The sequence below is a fragment of the Ovis canadensis genome, chromosome 6 (genome assembly GCF_042477335.2).
Source record: "Ovis canadensis isolate MfBH-ARS-UI-01 breed Bighorn chromosome 6, ARS-UI_OviCan_v2, whole genome shotgun sequence".
Taxonomy (NCBI): Eukaryota; Metazoa; Chordata; class Mammalia; order Artiodactyla; family Bovidae; genus Ovis; species Ovis canadensis.
Genome location: NC_091250.1, coordinates 53,472,880 through 53,492,423, shown reverse-complemented (window position 1 = coordinate 53,492,423; position 19,544 = coordinate 53,472,880). Strand labels below are relative to the sequence as shown.

At 44.1% G+C, this 19,544-nt stretch overlaps 1 protein-coding gene and 1 long non-coding RNA gene across 2 annotated transcripts in view; one reads left to right on the top strand and one right to left on the bottom strand.

Annotated features, from left to right (window-relative positions):
* Positions 1-4,944, top strand: part of LOC138442434 (uncharacterized) — a 20,561-nt gene extending 15,617 nt beyond the window's left edge. The window contains exon 2 of the long non-coding RNA XR_011257681.1: positions 4,554-4,944. This is a non-coding gene — a long non-coding RNA (uncharacterized lncRNA). The remainder of the gene's footprint in view (positions 1-4,553) is intronic.
* LAP3 (leucine aminopeptidase 3) overlaps positions 1-19,544 on the bottom strand; it is a 24,098-nt gene extending 4,554 nt beyond the window's left edge. The window contains exons 1-10 of the mRNA XM_069593768.1: positions 19,068-19,544; positions 16,547-16,662; positions 15,197-15,251; positions 14,631-14,736; positions 13,371-13,530; positions 11,821-11,985; positions 9,169-9,327; positions 4,635-4,759; positions 3,394-3,482; positions 2,450-2,552 (exon numbers count right to left, since the gene is read on the bottom strand). Coding sequence (XP_069449869.1) covers positions 2,450-2,552; positions 3,394-3,482; positions 4,635-4,759; positions 9,169-9,327; positions 11,821-11,985; positions 13,371-13,530; positions 14,631-14,736; positions 15,197-15,251; positions 16,547-16,662; positions 19,068-19,169 — 1,180 coding nt within the window. The 5' untranslated portion in view covers positions 19,170-19,544. The remainder of the gene's footprint in view (positions 1-2,449; positions 2,553-3,393; positions 3,483-4,634; positions 4,760-9,168; positions 9,328-11,820; positions 11,986-13,370; positions 13,531-14,630; positions 14,737-15,196; positions 15,252-16,546; positions 16,663-19,067) is intronic.

Genomic DNA, 19,544 nt, shown 5'->3' with positions numbered 1-19,544 from the left:
CTATGCTGGTCAGTGTGATGATCCGCTGACTGCCACTGCCCAAAGGATGTGGGCCTCACCTCTGTATGTCCCACCTCCATATTCCCAGCCACTCAAAGGAATTAAATAGGGGCCAACTGAGTCAATAACTATTCATGACACCTACCACATCCCAGATACTATGGTGGGTGCTGGTTACTCACTGCCTGTGGTCTGTCTATATGACTGGGTGGGATACATTTCAGTTACACATACACACTCATGAATGCTTTACTTTTCAAGTTAGTGACCTTTTCTGTATTTATTCACTTGTCCTTAAAACATTCCTATCAACTCCACAAGAACGTTCCATCAGTGTTTGAATTTCTCAGAGAGAAGATAAGCACTGGCTACAAACAAGAATGTGATCTGATATCCTCTCTTAAAGGAAGAGAAAATGGGAGACACAAATATTTACTGTGATCCAACAGGCACTAGAGATGATTTCATTACATATCTCAGAAAACAATTATTTTCTACCCAATCACAGAACTAGTACCACCACCAATTTCAGAAGTACCATTATTGGGGGCATTCTTCCCATTTTCTTTTACAAGGCACTTTTAAAGCTGTATTAAACACTAACTAATCTATGCTACCAGAATTTCTCAGAGTATGGAAGAAACATCAAAGCTCCAAGGAAGGTGCTGAAGTTACTACTCTCATTCCATCCTAAGCACAGGCATTAAGAAAACGAGAGGTACCATGACTGAATGGCACCCACGGAGCAGCCACTGCTCCTACAGTCCCCTACAGGCCTGCTCTTTAAAGGTCAATAACATCAGTCCAGTGTGTGCCAAGCCAGGCGCAACCACCTGTATCATCTCATTTAATTTTCACAGGCAACCACACCGCACCCTCCACCCCCCGCTGCCCCTGCCAATGAGGTGCTATTATACCACTTTTACAGATGAGACCACTTAGACACTATCAAAGTCACGTGCTCTTAAGAGGCAGCACAAATTTTAAAATGAGGTCTTTTCTCTCTAAAAACTTATGTTCTTTCTCCTGCTAGGAACTCCGGTTGGAAACGTTCTCACCCTCCCCTTTGAATCCCAGCTCCTGGAACTCAAAAGGTGCTCAATCAGTATTTGGGGAACTAAAGTGAATCATCGAGAGCCTTCAGCGAGGACAACAGCTGGGGTGACCTGAAGGCTCACCTATCAGGCTGCCCTTAGTAATCTAGATCCAACTTTCACACCCTCTCATATCCCCAAGCTTGGGGAAAAAAAAGGATGGGGAAGGGGCGGGGAGGCACTGTGACTCCTCACTTACAGAAAGGGAGTACTACCACCCACCTCAGCATTGCACGTCAAACACCAGCCCTAGAACCCCCGCTGTCCAGCTTTAAGTGTTTACTAAACTGAACAGAGGCAGAAGACCATAAAAATACTATAACACCAGCTTAAAAAAAAAGGATTCTTTAGCAGATGAATCTATGGACTATTGTTAGAATCATATGAAAAAGAAACATGAACTGATTTCCTGTTAAAGGCTCCCATGACCAGGAGAATTAAAATCAAAGATGAAAATGATCTAAATTTTAATCTTAAAAGAGCTAGAGACACAATGAATCCCTAAAGTAAACTGTTGGAGGCTTTTCAGAAACTCCTTCCAATCTTCAAAACTCTGAGAGGTAAACAGACTTGTCCCCATGTATTGATGTTTGAGGGTGTCAGGGAACCAGCCCAAGGTTGGTGGACTAGGAAGTAGCACATCTGGGAGTCATCCCCGTGTTGGCCTTAAAGTCAACATGCTTCACACAACAAACACATTACATAGCCCTGTCTCTGATACATGACCCTGCCATTCCCACCCCTCACCCCAGTGTTTTCATTTCTGTATAAACTCAAATACGAAAGTTCAGAAAACACTCTGGGGCCAAACACTCTTTTGCACCTCATGGACTATGACCTGCCAGGTTCCTCGGTCCATGGCATTTCCCAGGCAAGGATACTGGAGTGGGTTACCATTTCCTTCTCCAGGGAATCTTCCTGACCCAGGGATATAACCTGAGTCTCCTGCTTTGGCAGACGATTCTTTACCACTGAGCTACTTGGGTAGCCCATCATGATTAATAAAAGCAACTACTGATTTGGGAATTTATCACTAATCTTTTCTGAGCTGTATCAAATGGCAACCATAACAGAAAACATTGCTTTGTATCATTTTTAGCTGTCACCGGGGATGGGATGATCTGATCCACTTGTTCTTTTTTTTAAAGTATAGCCTGGGATGTTTCAAAACCACAAACCTAAGATTCAAAGCAGTTTACAATTGCAGAATAATTCTTTTGGTGAAAGATCTTTGAATACAAATAGAGCTTGCCAGATTTCAGCAAAATAATGAATGCCCTGAGTACAATGTGTGCACTCGAAGGCAACAAATGAGACTTTCTTCAAACAAAAGCAGGAAAAGCACACTGTCTGACCTGTCAGGGTGGCGGCATTAATGATGACCTTTGGGTTAAAAGTGTGAGCGTAGCAGAGCGCATCGGCCAGGATGAGTCTCCCCTCAGCATCGGTGTTATCCACCTGCAAAGAGGAAGGTCAAAAGACTAAAAGGATAAGATAATACAAACAATGAATACAAAATCTAGACACTCAGAGCAGTGTTCAATTTAGAAGTATAAAAACGCTGCTGTGATGTTTGTCATAAATTATAAAAAATACACCACCATTAAAATAGGAATATATTTACTCTGAAGAGCAAATATAATTTAGTAATCCCTGTATCAGAGCTGATGACCAAATGCTGGTGACTTTGGAGGCTGAAATAAAGAGAAGTGTCTAGTTCACATTACCATTACGTTTATAACAGGAGGGGGAAAATATCAAGATTTTCAAAAACAGAAAGGTGAGGGAGTTGAAGAAAGATACACTAAAGCAGCAGCCTGGATCTCCAGACCAGAAAACTCTTGCAACTGCAGCAACTGCAGCTATATCAGATATATTTCTTCTTTTAAATAGGCTTAGTCGTTATGTGTAGTGCATGTGTGCATGGCCCAGTGAAGGACCTGCCGCCACCTCCCCAGATGCAGTGCCCACGATGCAGGACCTGTTTTCTTCTCAAACACTTCACTAAATGGGAAAAGTTACCACATCAAAGGTGTATCCGGAAAACAGCTTGTACTTTTCCCGCTTTGCCCTGCTGTGCAGGGCTGGTTGCAAATTCATAAGCTGTGTGTACAGCATATAGAAAGTAGGGGAACAGTAAGGTAGGGGAAACAATCTTAAAATTCCCATAAATAGCTTTGACTGCACGAAAAGCTACTCATAATAAAGGTACTGCCCTTCCCTAAATGGGGCCCGCACTCTGCACCCATTTAAGGCAAGGAATGGCAAAACTCAGAGGCTGTGTCTTCCACCTACAAACCTGTATGGTCTTCCCGTTCTTGGCTCTAACAACATCCCCAGGCTTGTTGGCCTTCCCACTGGGCATATTTTCACAAAGAGGAGCCAAACCTGTTTTTTTTGAAAAAAAAAAAAAAAATACATGAAGGAACATGGAGTGTGCTATGGCCAAATATGCCACCCATGGGACTGAGGTCACAGTGGACCCTCAACAGATGCCAGTCACAGACATTACCTTGACTAAATATTTGAGTTTAGCATCACCAGTGACTCAGGTGGCATTATGTGCACCAGTGACAGGAAGCACACATCACTCTCTCCAAAGAAGTCTAATTCTATCATGAAGAAATAACCAAACAAATCCGAATTGTAGAACATCACAAGATAAGCTTGAACCTTTAAAAACTTCCAAGAAAGGGGCAAAAAAGGACGTGGGGCAGGAATAGGTTCTGGAGTAAAGAAAATTAAAGGGACACGATGACTACATGCAAGGGGTGATCCTTGAGTGGCTCCAAGATTTCAAAACCAAATAGAAAGAAATAAATGCTTGTGTATATAACACACACATAAAACTAACATTTTCTGGACAACTGGGCAGTTTGAATTTGGTTACTGTATCAATCCCTGGGAATGATAATGGTATTATCATTACACAGAATGTCTCTGTTCTCAGGAAATACAAGCACAAGCATGCAGGGATGACTTATGATGTCTGTGACTCACTTGTGAGACAGACCTGGACCATAGTCCAACTTTCTTGTGCAATGGAGGTAACACTGGGCAAGCCAATTCAATCTTAGTCCCAACCTCCAGATCCCCCTCTGACCCATGACAAACCTCCAGCATTGTGTCTGGCATTCTGAACTACAAAAATCGCTACTGCAAACGGAGGATTTTTTCTGTCCCAAGCACTTTTTCTGCATGTCAAGGTGTTTAATCGGCTGCAACCCTATGAGATAATCACTACCCTACTTATCGGGCATTTTTGGTTGGAGTAAACTGCAAACTTGACATTATGTGCCCCTGACTGCTAACCACATTTTGCAGAAGTAAAACAATCAATTCTAGTTACTGCCCATAATGCAGAATACATTTAACTCTGCCAGTTAAGACAACACTTAGCTAAACAAAGAGCTTCTGCCTGATGAAAACCATTTAAAAACCATTTCTTGATCTTTTCAGATTAAAGGAAACCATGTTTGTTGTCTCCATTCTACCACCTGACTGGATTCCAGAAGCTCTCCAAGACAGCTGTCCACGCACCTACAATGTTGATGGGCAGGTCGAGCTTGGCAGCAGACACGATGGCTGAACAGATAGTGGCAGCTCCTCCCATGTCGGCCCTCATGAGGTCCATGTTTGCAGCAGCCTTGATGGAGATGCCACCACTGGGGGAAAAGGACAATGTGCCATGTTAAGAGCAAACGAGGGGGCTAGAAGCACTCTTAAAAAGTGTGGAGTGAACTAGCTCATACAAGCACCAAGAAATTTCCAAATTGAGAATGTGAATGATTTCACCATTTAAAAAGATAATGTTGTGGTTTTTATAAAAGACACAAAGTAATTCCAGAAATATGGGAGGTTAGGGTATCTTGGTTCATTTTATTTCTATCTGAATGAAATGTTAGCATTGCCACTGGAAACATTACTACATCATATAGTCAATGCTGCTTAAATCCCATCTGAGCTCTGGAGACTCATGTAGATTTGTCTTTACAGCAAATTTTATGAAGTGATCAACTTATTGAACCTGAAGGTCACAAGCTGTTAGGGAAAACAGACAAGTTCACAGAAGACTGGGAGGATCCCCTTTCAACTCCTAGGAAGACTGACAGACCCAAGGTACACCAGATCTTGCAGATAGCAAAACACAACCCACAGGCACGAGGAAGACGCTAGCCCAAAGCCTTGAGACAGTGCCTACACACAGGGGCAGAGAAAGGTTTCAATCCACAAGAAACCCAGGCCACTGCCCAACAGACTTCTGGAACCAAGTGACTTATCTGCTTCTGGTTTATAGGAACCCAGGGCGACTTGCTTCACAGCCTGGGCAAGGAGGCAGGGGCTCTGACTTTGAGCTCTAATTGGATTCTGCTGCTGACCTGCCCTGGTGAGAGAGTTTCAACTCCTTGCTCTGACATCTGCTCACCTTAGAAATCAGGCCCTAATTCTCACTCACCTCCAAAGCACTTGATAGTTAGATGGTTGTCATTTACACACCTAGAATTAAAGATTATCCATTGGCTCAAAATAACGAAAGTACATTCCTGGTCCAAGAAGTCTAGAGATAACCCCGTGGGGGCAAGGGGAGCACACTGGTCCTTCTATCTATTTTTAGGCTGCTTCCACTCAGGGGGTTCTACTCTTATAGAGGACTGTCATTCCAAATAACCACCAGTTATCTGTGCTTACTTTTTAGATTCCCCTCCAATCCATCCATTTTTTTTCTCCTACATCCATCCTCGTTGAGGCACCAACCATTGATGATTCAGATGCTTGCCTAACTCCTATATATCCAAATATCCTACAGCAGTCTTACCCCTTCACTTTATTACCCATAAAACTAAGAAATGTTTACAAGTAGATAAAAAAAAAGATAAGCAGAAGAACCTCAAATGCTTTTTAGAATATACAAAAATTTAAAATAGATCACAGCCTTAAAGCCTAAAACCTTAAGACTTACTGAAGAACACAAATACTTGGCATAGATAATAATTTCTTAAACACGGCAGGAAAAAGTATAAACTATAAAATTTAAAATTGCTAACTATATCTCACTGCAAATAAAAACTACTCTTCAAAAGACACCACTTTAAAGGATATATATCTGGAATATATATTTTAAAAAACATATAACTCGGTAAGACAAACACTCCTATATGCGTTTTGCCAAGGGCAAAAGACTTGAAGAGATACTTCACTAAAGAAGATGTACCAATGGCTAATAAGCACATTTTTAAAATGCTAAACATCATTAGTTAGAGAAACGCAAAAGAACAAAAGAATGTGCCCTTGCAGTTGTGTCCGACTCTTCGCGACCCCATGGGCTATAGCCTACCAGGCTCCTCTGCCCATGGGATTCTCCAGGCAATACTCCCTGAGTGACTAGAACTAGAAAGACAGACACCATCAAGTGCCGCAGAGGACAGGGAACAACTAGAACCTGGTACACCGGTGGAGGGAAGGCAACATGGCATACCCACCCTGGAAAGGCTTGGTAGTTTCTTGTAAAGTAAACATGTAGTTATTACACAGCTCAGCCCTCCTCTCCTAGGTACTTAACTAAGAGGAAGACAAACATATCTACACAGAGGCTTACAGATGATGCTGGCTTTTATAATTAATAACTCAAAACTGGGACAACCCAAATTTCCCTCAACAACGATTGGATAAACAAACGCTGGTATTTCCCTACAATGGAGTATGACCAACAACATGGTTAAATCTCAAAGATAATATGCTAAGAGGCTGGTCTTTTATTAAAAGAGTCCATGTAAATGAATTTCTAGAAGAGGCAAAAGTAACCTACAATAACAGACAGATGACCAGTCATCTGAGGTGGGGGTGAGAAAGGGGTTGGGTGCAAAAGAGCACTCTCCAAAATTCCCAAGGGAGTTTTTGGGGCCTTGGAGAAATGTTCTATTTTCATGATAGAGGTGGTTGCTGCAGGGGTGCACACATTTGTTAAGCTCACTATACTGAACACTTAATGGGTGAAAACTGAACACTCAATGGGTGAACTTTACTGTAAATATCTATATTTATAATGTCATTCTTTCCCTCTGCTAGACACCCTTCAGTTACTTTCAACTGTTCAAAGTCCAAAATCTAACCAGATCCAGAACAACCCAGTCTCTGCCAGCCTCTCCAGCTGTGCCTCGACCCCTGCCCCAGTCACGTGGTGTCGTGGCCGCCCTGGCATTTTTTTCAGCGCTAGGAATTTCCCCTCTTTCCTCCCATCTGAGGCCTACACCTGGCTCTTTCCCTGACCTACTCCCCACAGAACTAACTCCCTTATCCTTCACATCTTAAGCTAAAAATGTCACTTCTTCTAGGAAGCTTCTCTAAAGCAAAAAGACTAGGTTGAGCATCCTTGCTAAATATCCCCATAACAAAAAGTTGAAATACAGATTTAAATCAACAAACAACTTCACCCTGAGCATAAAAGTTTTGCATTGACATTACCCCAATGATAGTATAAAACTGTCACAATTAGCAAGACATTTAAGAACAACTTTCATTCTCTAATTTTTATTTGCTGTAATGTTTCATTTATTTTTATTTTATTTTTAGCTGTGACATGGGGCTTGTGGGATCTTAGTTCCCTGACCAGGGGCTGAACCTGGGTCCCAGCAGTGAAAGCACTGAGTTCTAACCACTGGACCACCAGGGAATTCTCTGCTGTAGTGTTTTATAAAACACACTTTAATACAACAGTATGTGCATATGATATAAACATATATGCATATTTTTCAGTGGTATGAACTCCAATCTTTTACTGATGGGCCACATAATGATCATCTGGAGGCCAATGCTTTAAATGAGAGAAAGTGAACCACTAAAAGGAAAACACAGGAGGCACTGCAGTCTGCTAGTATAAAGAAGACCAGTCTGGCGGTCAGATCTGCCCAAGACAGAGGCATCACAGTACCTAGAAACTCTCTTGTAAGGGCAGGATTCATTCACATTTCAGACGGAGTTCTTGAATGGGTACAAAAACGTACTAGGGGACATCAAAATTTTATAGATCTTTAGCAGCATTTTCCAAAGCAGTTTCTATGGACCATGATTTCCTGAGATACAAGTTCTCTTCAAAAGGAAATTTAGATGTTAATTATATTTCAATTAAAAACAAAAAAGATTTAGAAAATGTTGTGTTCTATACCCCCAAGAAGTACTATGGTTGAAACAAAACAAAAAACGTATTCGTTTTATCTAACTTAGACTTTTAATCAAGTAATCTTTTTCAAGTCTCACATTTAATTAGCATCCCAGAAACCAGTATTCAGTAGCAAATGCTTTCCATGGGAAATACTGACTCACCATCTTTTCCAACTCAGTTTCTCCCTGGTTGAAACAGCCAGAGTGAGCTTCCATTTCTAAGAACACTTATGGTTTAAGGCAGGGATCCCCCACCCTCAGGGATCTAATGCTTCATAAGCTGAGGTGGAGCTGATGTAATAATAAAATACTCAATAAATGTAATGCTCTTGAATCATCCCAAAACCATCCTCCACCCCCCCCAGCCCCCCAGTCCGTGTCTTCCATGCAATCGGTCCCTGGTGCCAAAAAGGTTGTGGACCGCTGGTTTAAGGAGACTAATGAAAGCTAGACTGGCCAGCAAAAAATGTGAGCTGAAGTAAGCAAAGGGAAGAGAGTATGATCCACACAGCTGCCTCACCTTATCCAGCTGGAAATTTTAACATCCCCATAGGAGAATCAAAATGTATGGTAGAAGTATTTGAAGGCATTTTAAACACACTGCTAAGTTTGATTTCTGACTCTTATTAGTTATTGAGCTTTCAAAAAATCATTTAACCTCTCTGAGTCATGATTGCCTCACCTGCAGAACATCCACAACGCCTAGCTCCTGCGGTAAGATCAGGGCTAATATATGTAAAATGCCCTAATACAGCCTCTGACACACAGTGTGCATTTTATAAGTGGTGACCTAATACATTTAAAGTAACACATAAAATCTGACCAAACACCATACTTCTGAAGCAAATCACACACCAAATAATACAACTACATACAAAGCATTCACCAAAATACAAAGCATGGATACAATAAGTACCTGTCAAAGGTAATCCCCTTCCCAACAAACACCAACGGAGGTTCACTTGCATTGGGACTGCCTTTGTAGTGAATTTCCAGGAAGACTGGAGGCTCTTCGGACCCTTTAGCCACACTTAGAAATGATCCCATTTCCTGTTCCTCAATCCAAGACTTGGGTCTACAAGGCAGGAAATGAAAAATGTAAATACACATCGCTCTATTTCAATAACTTAGAATAAACTCATCTGCATGTAAAAAACAGTATAACATACAAGCTCTTAAAATATATACATGTTAAGTTCTGAAAATATATACATTATCACCTCCTATCTGCTTTCTATATATTCCTGGGCCAGTCACTTATTCTGAATCTGTTTCCTCATCTACAAAAAAAGATTAATGACACCTCCTTCAAAAGATTAGCTGTAGAAAAGGCATCTCCATCAAGAGATTACTTGTAGAATTATAGAAGAATTCAAGTATGGTATGTAAAATGATGTCAGGTAACAGTGCATAGTCAAAGGCTAGGGGCACAAAAGAGCTTTGTATTGATTTCTGGCCACAATAATTAGGCCAAGGGAAGACTTCTACCCTCCTACAGACAGACCAGAAACAATGTCATTCAGGGAATGCTCCTCTGGCACCTGCCTAGCCAGAGGAGCTAAGCAGGTGAATGAAATTTGTTGAAACTATTCAACTAGAACTTCATCATAGAGAGATGGCCACCCAGCTTCAGAGGGAAAAGAATATAAAAATGGAAGGTATGACAATTAAAAGAAACTCACTTCAAAAGAAGCGAGGCTGTATAATCTAGGCATTTTTAATCACAAACCTAGTACCTGATGTTTTATTAAAGTCCCGCCCTTCTGGAAGTACAGTCTGTACTTCTTTGATTTACACCCACCTAACACTAGAGTGAGTTGGATGCAGCTGCCTCAATTTAATAGGTTACATTCTGCCCACCTGACCTGCCCCATCTCTGGCTGAGTTCCCTTTGCTCCACCTTAAGCCTTATGGTTTCCCAAGGCCACTGCATAGGTGTTTCTGCCCTGCTCCCTCGTTTGTTCACCTCCCTGACTGCTTAGGCACCATTTTTGTTGCCAAACCTTTTCAATTCTTCCATAACTCTCCCCAGCTCTCTGCTCTTGCAGCACCCCCTATACCATTTCCCTTCCTATTCCTTCCTGCAAAGCCCTCAGTTGTCTCAGGACAAGAACCACTACCACCCATCTTTGTATGCCAAGTTCCAGGCGTACAGGAGGTGCTGTTACTGTGGCCACGTGCTGACAAAACGTAGCTCTGGTGTCTCCTTAAAACAAGGAACAGTCTTCACCAAGACACCTTTTTAGAGACTAAACATTGCTACCGAATACACAGCAACCATCCCAGAAATTGTATCAAGCTCCAACATTGCATTTTCTATAGACGGCACATTTTCTTTATCTAGATCACAGGAGTTTCCCTGAAAAACATGTGAATTCTTATCACAGTTAAATAGTGAAGAATCCTTTTAAATGGAAGCACCCTTGATTAGCAACTTTGATAGTAAAGGATTCTTTAGGTGAAGCAAGTATTTATCGAGTTACTTTCATTATAAATCCCCAAATACTCAGACTTGGTTAAGATTAGGGGGAGTTCCCAAGGAGGGCAGAAAGCCTAGAGGTGCAGGCTTTTAGCTTCAACAGCAAGGCTGCTGACAACAAACCTTAGGACAGCCAGGGAACACCAGCTCGGGTATCTGATCTAGCTAAGGGAATCTACCAGGCAGATTCTCATTCCATGCCAAGAGAGTACATGCTATTCACGTATGTCAAAAAAAGAGAAAAGACAGAAAGAATTCACCAAAACTAAACACAATATGTACGCTCCTCAAAAAGGTAATAGAGTTACAATGCAATCCAATAATTCAATTCCTAGGTACATGCCCAACAGATATGAAAACACATGTCCACACAAAACCCTGTACACAAATGCTCACAGCAGCATTATTTGCAGTCCAAAAAGTGTGTGCTGTGCTTAGTCACTCAACTCTTTTGCAACCCCATGGACTGTAGCCCGCCAGGCTCCTCTGTCCATGGGGATTCTCTAGGCAAAAATACTGGAGTGGGTTGCCAGGCCCTTCCCCAGGGGATCTTCCCAACCCAGGTATCAAACCCAGGTCTCCCGCATTGCAGGCAGATTCTTTTATCATCTGGGCCACCAGGGAAGTCCATCCAAAATGTATAAACACCCCAAATGTCTATGAACTGATGGCTGGGGAAAAGGGAAATGAGCAGTGGGCACAAGATTCCTTTTCCAGGGAAATGAAAATGTTCTAAAATTGACTGTAATGATGGCAGCACAACTCTGTAAATAGACTAGAAATTACTGAATTGTGTATTTTACATGAGTGAATTACATGTTATATGAATTATATTCCAATGAAGCTGCTACAAAACACATACAAAATGTAGTGTGAAGTCACAACACTGTCAAAAGCAGGCGAGATATGACAGAAATAAATCTCAAACTGAAGAACCCTTACCCCTACTTGTGTGTGGCTGCCAGAGGGTCACTTTATCTCTCTGGTCTCAAGTTAATTCTCTGAATGGTGAGAGAGCTGGAGTTTAGGATCTCTGAAGCTCCATCTGGCTCTGGCATCATATGACTCTATGGTATAATCCTGAATTACCTGATGAAGACGTCTGTTTTACTACTAGCACTTTTGAGATTCTCCTCAACAATTTCAGCAAATTTGGTCGGCGTCATCTCGTTGGCAGGAGTCTCCATCAAGCGGCGTGCCAGGTTCTGCCCAGAAGCAAAGAGGACGCCTCTCTGCCAGGCCTCCTGGTCCTCGCTGGCAGAAGCAAGCACAAGGTCACCGTCAGACAGCCTCTCCAGAACACTGACCACAGCCCACGAGGAGGGCTCTTACTGAAGACAAACGAAAAGTGATGGATAGAGGGGCCCAAATTTATTCTTTGTAATCTGAACCCGGGAGGCAGCTGTTACGGTTTATAAAGAGCTGGAGAGACTTCCCTGGTGGGTCCAGGGGTTGAGACCATGAGTCTCCACTGCAGGGGGCGCAGGTTTGATCCCTGGTCAGGGAACTAAGGCCCGGCATGCTTCATGGCATGGCCAAAAACAAACAGCAGAAAACACGACCCCCACTGAGCCGAGTGAGAGAAGACCTAGAATCCTCTTCTGTATGAAAAAGAGGTTGGCCTGATGGACCTCTGAAGCCCTAAACCTGCCCCCCAATCTGACAGCAGAAGTGTTCGCGGAAAGGCCTGAATGACTGCAGATGAGCTCCCCCTGCTCAGTCCTGCTGGAGAACTGCCAGCTTCCTGCCTTCTCCCTGCCTGGCTCGGGACCCTGAACTCCGACCTGCCGGAAAATCAGGATCGGCTTCAACCTGAAAACAAAGGACGTGGGCCAACTTTCCAGGACCCTGGCTCTTCTTGTGCACCACAGGAATTAACACACGTGGTGTGGGGGCGGACAAAACAACACTCATTGTTACCATGTGCACACTTGATGGATTTTCCCTTTTGATCATAAAAGTCCCATGAGATCTGATTCACAACTCTACTCAACCAAAGAGGAAAATGATTTCTGTCACTTCATTGAGGTCACCCAACCAGAAAGTGAGAGCCAGCTTCAAAGCCAGGCTGACGGGTCGCAGGGCCCTCATTTTCACTCACTATATCACAGGTGCCAACAAGACCCCCGTTGTCCCCCGCCACGTCTCCTGAGGGTCTCACACTGTGTGCTCCCGAACCCAGAACAGGGCTGGAGTATAAGTGGGGCTCAAAAAATGTGCCCAAAGCTGAGTCTCCCCACTAGACTAGGAGGGCAGGGATTGGATCCCAGCATCTGCTTATTTCTGGCCTTTAGCACAGAGCCCACAGGTGCTAGGTAGATGGAAACGATCTGCATTAAAACCTTCTGGGACCCTTCCGTCATCTTGTTCTATCCCTCCTCAGGGGGCCAACCAGGAATAGTTTCCTAGGAACCAGCAAGCACGGAGAAGGGATGTAGAGAGTCGGAGGGAAACACACCCAGGAACAGTCAGGAGCAGAAAAGAGGCAGAGTCATCATACTCCTAACTAACTAGGGCCATGAGAGAGCCACAGACAAGCCATGAGGCAGTGCCGGATGCCGAAAGGCAGGCAGCCATGTCCAAGAGGCTGTGCCGTCAGCACCCGGAGAAGGGACCTGGTCCTCGATTCGAGCCGTCACCTTCCATGGAGCTTGGCTGACACCACCACCTTCCTCTTCTGCTTCAGGTCATCATACTCATAGAGCCCGAGCACCGCTCCTTCCGCAGCCGCCTGGGCATCTCCGCAGGGGTCCACCTCCACGGACGGGATCTCCAGGTCCTGAATCTGTCTGCACCCCGCTTCACAGGGCAGAGGAACCAGAAAATCGGAGTCAGTCAGGGACCCCTCAGAGGACAGAAGGCAGAGACTTAGGGTGGGGTCCTGAGAAAACATCAAGATTAGGGTTCAAATCCTGGCCCTGACATTGATCTGAGCTTTCACTTCTTCCGTTTCCAGACAGTGAGGACACACACACACCTCACATAGTAGTGGGAGGACAGAATGATGGATAAAATGATTGGTCTACCTCACAAGGAAGTGACCGCTATTACCAGCACCACTTCTGAAATACTAGGGTTCCCTGAGGAAGTGTCCCAGTCACTAGAAGCTTGCCAGATTACAAATGAGAGAGCAGTGATGATACTGAAATTATATCCAAGGAACTGAGCAAAGTCCATTATTAACACAGCGTTTATTAAGATCAGGTCAGCAAAATTCCCCAAATTAAAGTTATGAAATAATCACCCAACATGAACTTTGAAAGTAAATTTAACAAGCATACATGATATATGTGGGGTCACAGCACAATCCAGCTAATGATCCCCGCCTCAGCGGTGTTCAAAGCTTCTTTAACCACAGTCTCCTCGATGAAAGCCTCATCCTGCCACTCAGCTCTGACAGGACCCAAAGGCACCTACTCGAACTCTTCCAACTGTCCCTGTGACAACTGGGACAGGTACACACCTCTGTAACTAGTGATAAATAAGCACCTTGTACTTTGCAACCATTTTCTCTGACTTGTAAATAGTTATGACTCCATGTGATTTAAAAGTGGGGCAACAGCACGGATACATTACAAAAAAAGAAAAAAAACAATCTACCTACCAGGACTTTCTGGCAAAAAAGAGTTCTATGGCAAATACTGCAAGAGGGAAAAAATGGTACTGAAACCCCAGACACAAGCTAAAGAAATATAAAAATGAAATTCCATAACCTAACCTTCTATATCTAAAGTAAGGCCAAGCATGCTGGGTAAGGAAAACTGAGTATTTGTTGAGAGTTATTTGTATGAATGTGGGAAGGATAATGATGGTAAGAGGACAAAAAGAGCTGAGATTGATAATCTTACAGAGTGACCCTTAGGAATCTTTATCAACAGTAAACTTAAAAGTTAAAGAACCTGCAACAGCAGCTCTGATGTTTTCTTTGCCTTCATGCCAGTTCTCCTGTTCATCAATTCCAGCCGTCTTTTTGCCGAGGCCAACCACCACCACACTGGGGAAGTCCTGTTCCAAAAAATACAAAAAGTCAGCCACTTTAATCTTTAAAGCATCCTTCTCTAGCACGAAATGGTATATGACCTTCCACACAACCACCTTAATCTCCGCACAGGACAACACTCACCAAGAAATTTGGTTGTTTTAATTTTTTTAAGCCCTGACATCTTGGTAAAGTTTTACAACTGCATGTTGGAAAGGCTGAGTGACGACAATCCTGCAAATGTCTGCTTCTGTGAGACAGGGCTACTGAACTGAGAAAGCCTATAGACTGAGGAATATGAGATGCAGTACTTTTCGACAGCAGTTTGCCTCTTTACAATTTAACTAATGCTTGTGGCTTAATACTAGGATAAAACTAATTCATAATCCCACACACAATTTTCTGTATAATGGTACAGCCAAAGTACTAGGCACATATAGGTGTTCACTGAGGGTTTGCCAAATAAACCTTATCTTCATCTCATACCTCATGTAAACCGTAAAAGGTTCGGGTTTTGCCTGCCTTCAGGGGTGGTCCAGATCTGAAACAAAAAGAAATAGTTGTGTTAAAAATTATAGTTTGCTCTGTCCTCTTGTGAAGTGACAGAAACCAACTGTATTATTACAGTGGTCTGATGCTTCTGCAAATTTGCTACTTATGTTATCAAAAGCAGAACTCTCTCAGAAATTTCTCTGATTTCTCAGATGCACCACTTCTAATTCTAGCCCAAAAACTTCCAGATTAGATTTAATGCACTTATTTTAAAACAATGATAGAAAGCAGTGCCATGGGTGGGTAATGCAGAGAAGGCTGACCACTGGATGGAGGCTGACCTCAATCTTAAATCTAATAAAAGATGCAAGGCACCAACCTAAGTGGCTGACTTGGCTGCACTGTATTTAGCTTAGAGGATTTTTGTGATTTATCTACAGATGGGATACCAGGCAATTTCCAAACAAAGCAGCTGGCAATACACAATTATAGCCTGAGAACTGGATGCACTGGTACCATGCAGTCAGGAAGGCCAGGCTGTTCTATACTCGTACAGGTTAGCTTTAGGATTAATGAATTAATCAAAGCACTTCAGGGAGCTGTCGAAGGGTAATGGATTGGTAATTGACAGGGGATGCAAATTCTGTCATCCAATAGTTAGACAATTATTCTAATTATTAGGCTACATTTATCAGATACTAATAGGTTATCTGTAATTCAAATAATATGCAGTTGCAATGGCCTATGTTGACAACTGTTTCTGTTAAATTGCGGCCGTAGCTAAGAAGGAGTTCAAATGCAAACCTTTTCCTACCTTCCCCATTTCAAGAGTGGTTAGAATCTCAGGCCCCCACCAGATTTACTGAACTGGAATGTGCATTCTAACTACACCCCCAGGCAATTCACGAGTACTTAAAGATCTGAGAAGCCCTTGAAATTCAAAGCTTACAAAGCAGCCTCCTGAGGCTATCTGATCTAGCCCAGAACAGGCTGTTCCCCCAAAGCAAAGAGGAGTTAAAGAGGTAGAGACATTGGTAGGAAGCAGGTGGGAGGTAGGGTGGGGAGAGATGAACTGAAGCCAGGAGGGTAGACTGAGAAAATCTGGTACTTTCCAGATCCTTCTGGGTCAGCCTCTCGCAATACCCTGGTGATCTGGTTGAAGTAGCCTGATTTCCCAGAACTGTGAACCACAAAGTACTGATATGCAGTCCACAGACACTTTCACTTTCACCAAGAACATCCTGGCCAGTGTATTTCTGTGCATTTTCCTCCACCAGCATAGAAAAGACATTCTCTTTCACTTTCAGGCATTAAAAAAACTGAAATCCAAAGATGAATACGTACATGTTCAAAATTTCTCTCAGCTTTCCAGACACCAATTTATTAAAATTCTCTCCTGCACTTGTAAACTGAGGTGCATCTTCTTCTTTTTCTTTGCTGTAGATTCCTAAAACAAGGCCCTGAGAAAAAGAGAAAAAAGGTGTATATAAGTAGAGTAGATCCCAGAGAGGGACTCAAGGGATCCCTAATTCCAGAAAAAGCTAGTCATTTCAACCAAACCGTGTCCCCCTCAAGGACAAAAGAACAAGGCCAAAAAAGGCAGCAGGTGCTGAGCAGTCAACTATACTCATAGCCTGCCTATGTGCTTCAAACTCCTGCTAATACAAGAGCCAAATTACTACCTGTCCTGGTCTTAATGGTCCCTCTCAAGAGCTTTCACAACACAGAGGGCTTTTCCTTCACTTTCAAATAAAGAAGAGTAGAAAGGTATTTTAAGAAAACAATTCCCTTCTGTAACCAAGTCTGAACTGAAGGGATTCAGAACATGCCACCCTAAAATATGCCAGTCTGGCATATTGATTACTTTGAGGTGCAGGCAGCTAAGAAACAGCAGATGCAGAAATGGCTCTCTGATCTCTCCCCCTTTCTATCCAAAAGCTGGTCATAAAATTTCCTATGAGAAAGTTTCTTTCCTTGCACCAGCAAGGGAACATTCTTATCATCAGAGACTGATGATAAGATTTGGGAGTCAATACCAAAATGGACCTGTACAAACAAACCTACTAAAAGAACCCTCAGCCTCCCTTAGTTTCCCCCACATATTTTCCTAGTCCCTGTCTCTCAATTGACTGCCCCTAGGCTCCTTTGCCTAATCACATTCCCACAATTTCTCATTCTCTGTTTAAAAAGGTATATAAGCTTTGGGGCCTATAGGCTTCTTCAGGTTTTCTCCCTTTTGAAGACTGGACACATAAAAATATGAAGTAAAACTTGTATGCCTTTCTCTTGTTAATATAATTTGTTTTAGGTCCATTTCATTCTTAGGCTCAGCCTAGAATCTAGGTGAGTAGAAGTAAGTTTTCCCTCCCTTACAACCTTCAAATGCAAAAATGTGCAATATTCTGGGATACTATCTCGATAAAGCCAAGGGCTGCACTTGCAGATACTAACAAGTTCTCTGGCCAACTCATAGGCTGGAAGAGAGGAAAAGGATACACCTTCACTGGGAGGACAGGGACACACAACAATCCATCAGCACTTAGTGGCTTATCCTTTCATCTCCTTGAGCCCCAGACTCCAAACACCTGAAACAAGGAAGTAAACCTAGGAATCACTGTTTACCTCTGCACAGCAATTTATGACTTTAAAAATGTGCTCTGACTTAGGGCACCTCTGTAAGGTGGAAAGAACAGGTAGTCTTCCCACTTGACAGATAAGGAAACCGAAACCAGGTCTGACATACTAGCCTGGGGGCAACAGAACTGGTCAAGAATCCAGATGCCTTCCGTCACTGTCCTCTGTGCTTTCTACAAAATCACACTGGTAACCTAGACAAAATCATCCTTGTCTTTTCTATTAAAAAAAAAAAAAAAGGCTTCCTCTGCGTTGGTAACCTTCCCAGGTTCTAACTTTCCTAAGGCTGCCAACTGCAGCCTTGGTTCCAGAGAACCAAGTAGGGAACTGATCAGACAGAACACACGTTACCTGAGCAGGATGTATTTCCATATTACTGAAAAGAACAGGGGACAGACCTCTGGTCCCTCGGCCACCCTGAGCTCAAGCCCCATCCAGAATACTACTAGCCAGGGACAGTCCTGCTGGCCCTCAAGCCTGACTCCCTCGCGTGTGCTCCTCCCACCGAGCCGTTTCCCCTTTCCACATCCCCCCACGACCAAATTTTAGTGACCTTCACAATGTTTTGGAGCTCAATTAGGTGGAAGAGGGGTTTCTTCTGCGGAACACTTCTTTTAATCTCACGAACAGACGGATCTCCCTGCAAAGCCCTTTTCCCTAGAGAGACGTTATTTTTCTCTAGAAGCCCTTCCAGGTAGTTTACTCCCGGAGAATCTGTGTATTCCTGGCCTTCAGCTTCAGCAGAGGAGGGAGGTCCTGATACAGAACCCGGGGCCAGTGACTATCCGACTCTAGGGCATTTCACCTCACCAATACTTGGGCATCCTCCTAGCTAAGGTGGGAACAATCCTGGCGCGGTGGTTCCCCGGGTTACTGGGAGGATTGAACAAATAGCAAAATAGGGGAACGGTATAGAGTTGGAGCTCAGGTAACGGTAGCTATCTATCTATGGCTATCAATCTCTAGCGCTGAGTTCGGATCCTAGCACTTTCAAGCAAGAGAAGGAAGAGCGCATCCTCCGCACTAGCCTAGTAGAATACTGGGGGGTCTGCAGCCCCGCGCAGTCGGCTGCCAAAGCCGAGCTCGGCAAAATCAAGGTATTGTCTCTTTAGTCGATGTCTGCGACTCGGCTTAGAAGCCCGGGACACCGCGGCCTCGCCCCGCCCCGAAGTCCCTGTCGCCCGTAGGCAGGACTCTCGCGGCGGCCCCGGGGCGAGCCACGGCCTCTCACCTTCGTCATGTCTGCAGCGGCTGAACCGGGAGCCCACAAACGCCTCACGCTCAGATGTCGGACGGCTACTCGCGCGGCAGCCGGAAGAGGCAGCAAGAACATCTTTTCGGCTCTGCCCCCCGTACCGCCCTCCACCGAGCACGTGGCGCCGGGAAGGCGGGCGCGCGCCTAGAAGCCGGGCTTTGGGGGACGGCCTGCGAGCGTCTAGGGGTGGGGCAGGTGCCAAGGGGCGTGGCATGCGTACGCCATGGGCGCGGCGGGAGGGCGTCAGTGGGCGGGGCTGTCGGGTGAGGGCAAACGCGCTAGCGGACGGACTCGGACCCGGAAGAGTATGCGTGCGCCCAAAGGGCGGGGCGGGGCGGGCCGGGTCGACTGGGTGGTGCTGAGATAGGAGCGAGAAGGTAGCGGGCGCTGGGGGCCAGCCCTTGCGGACTGAGGCGAAGAGGCGGGACTCTTGGGGGAGCGCGCAAGAGAGGG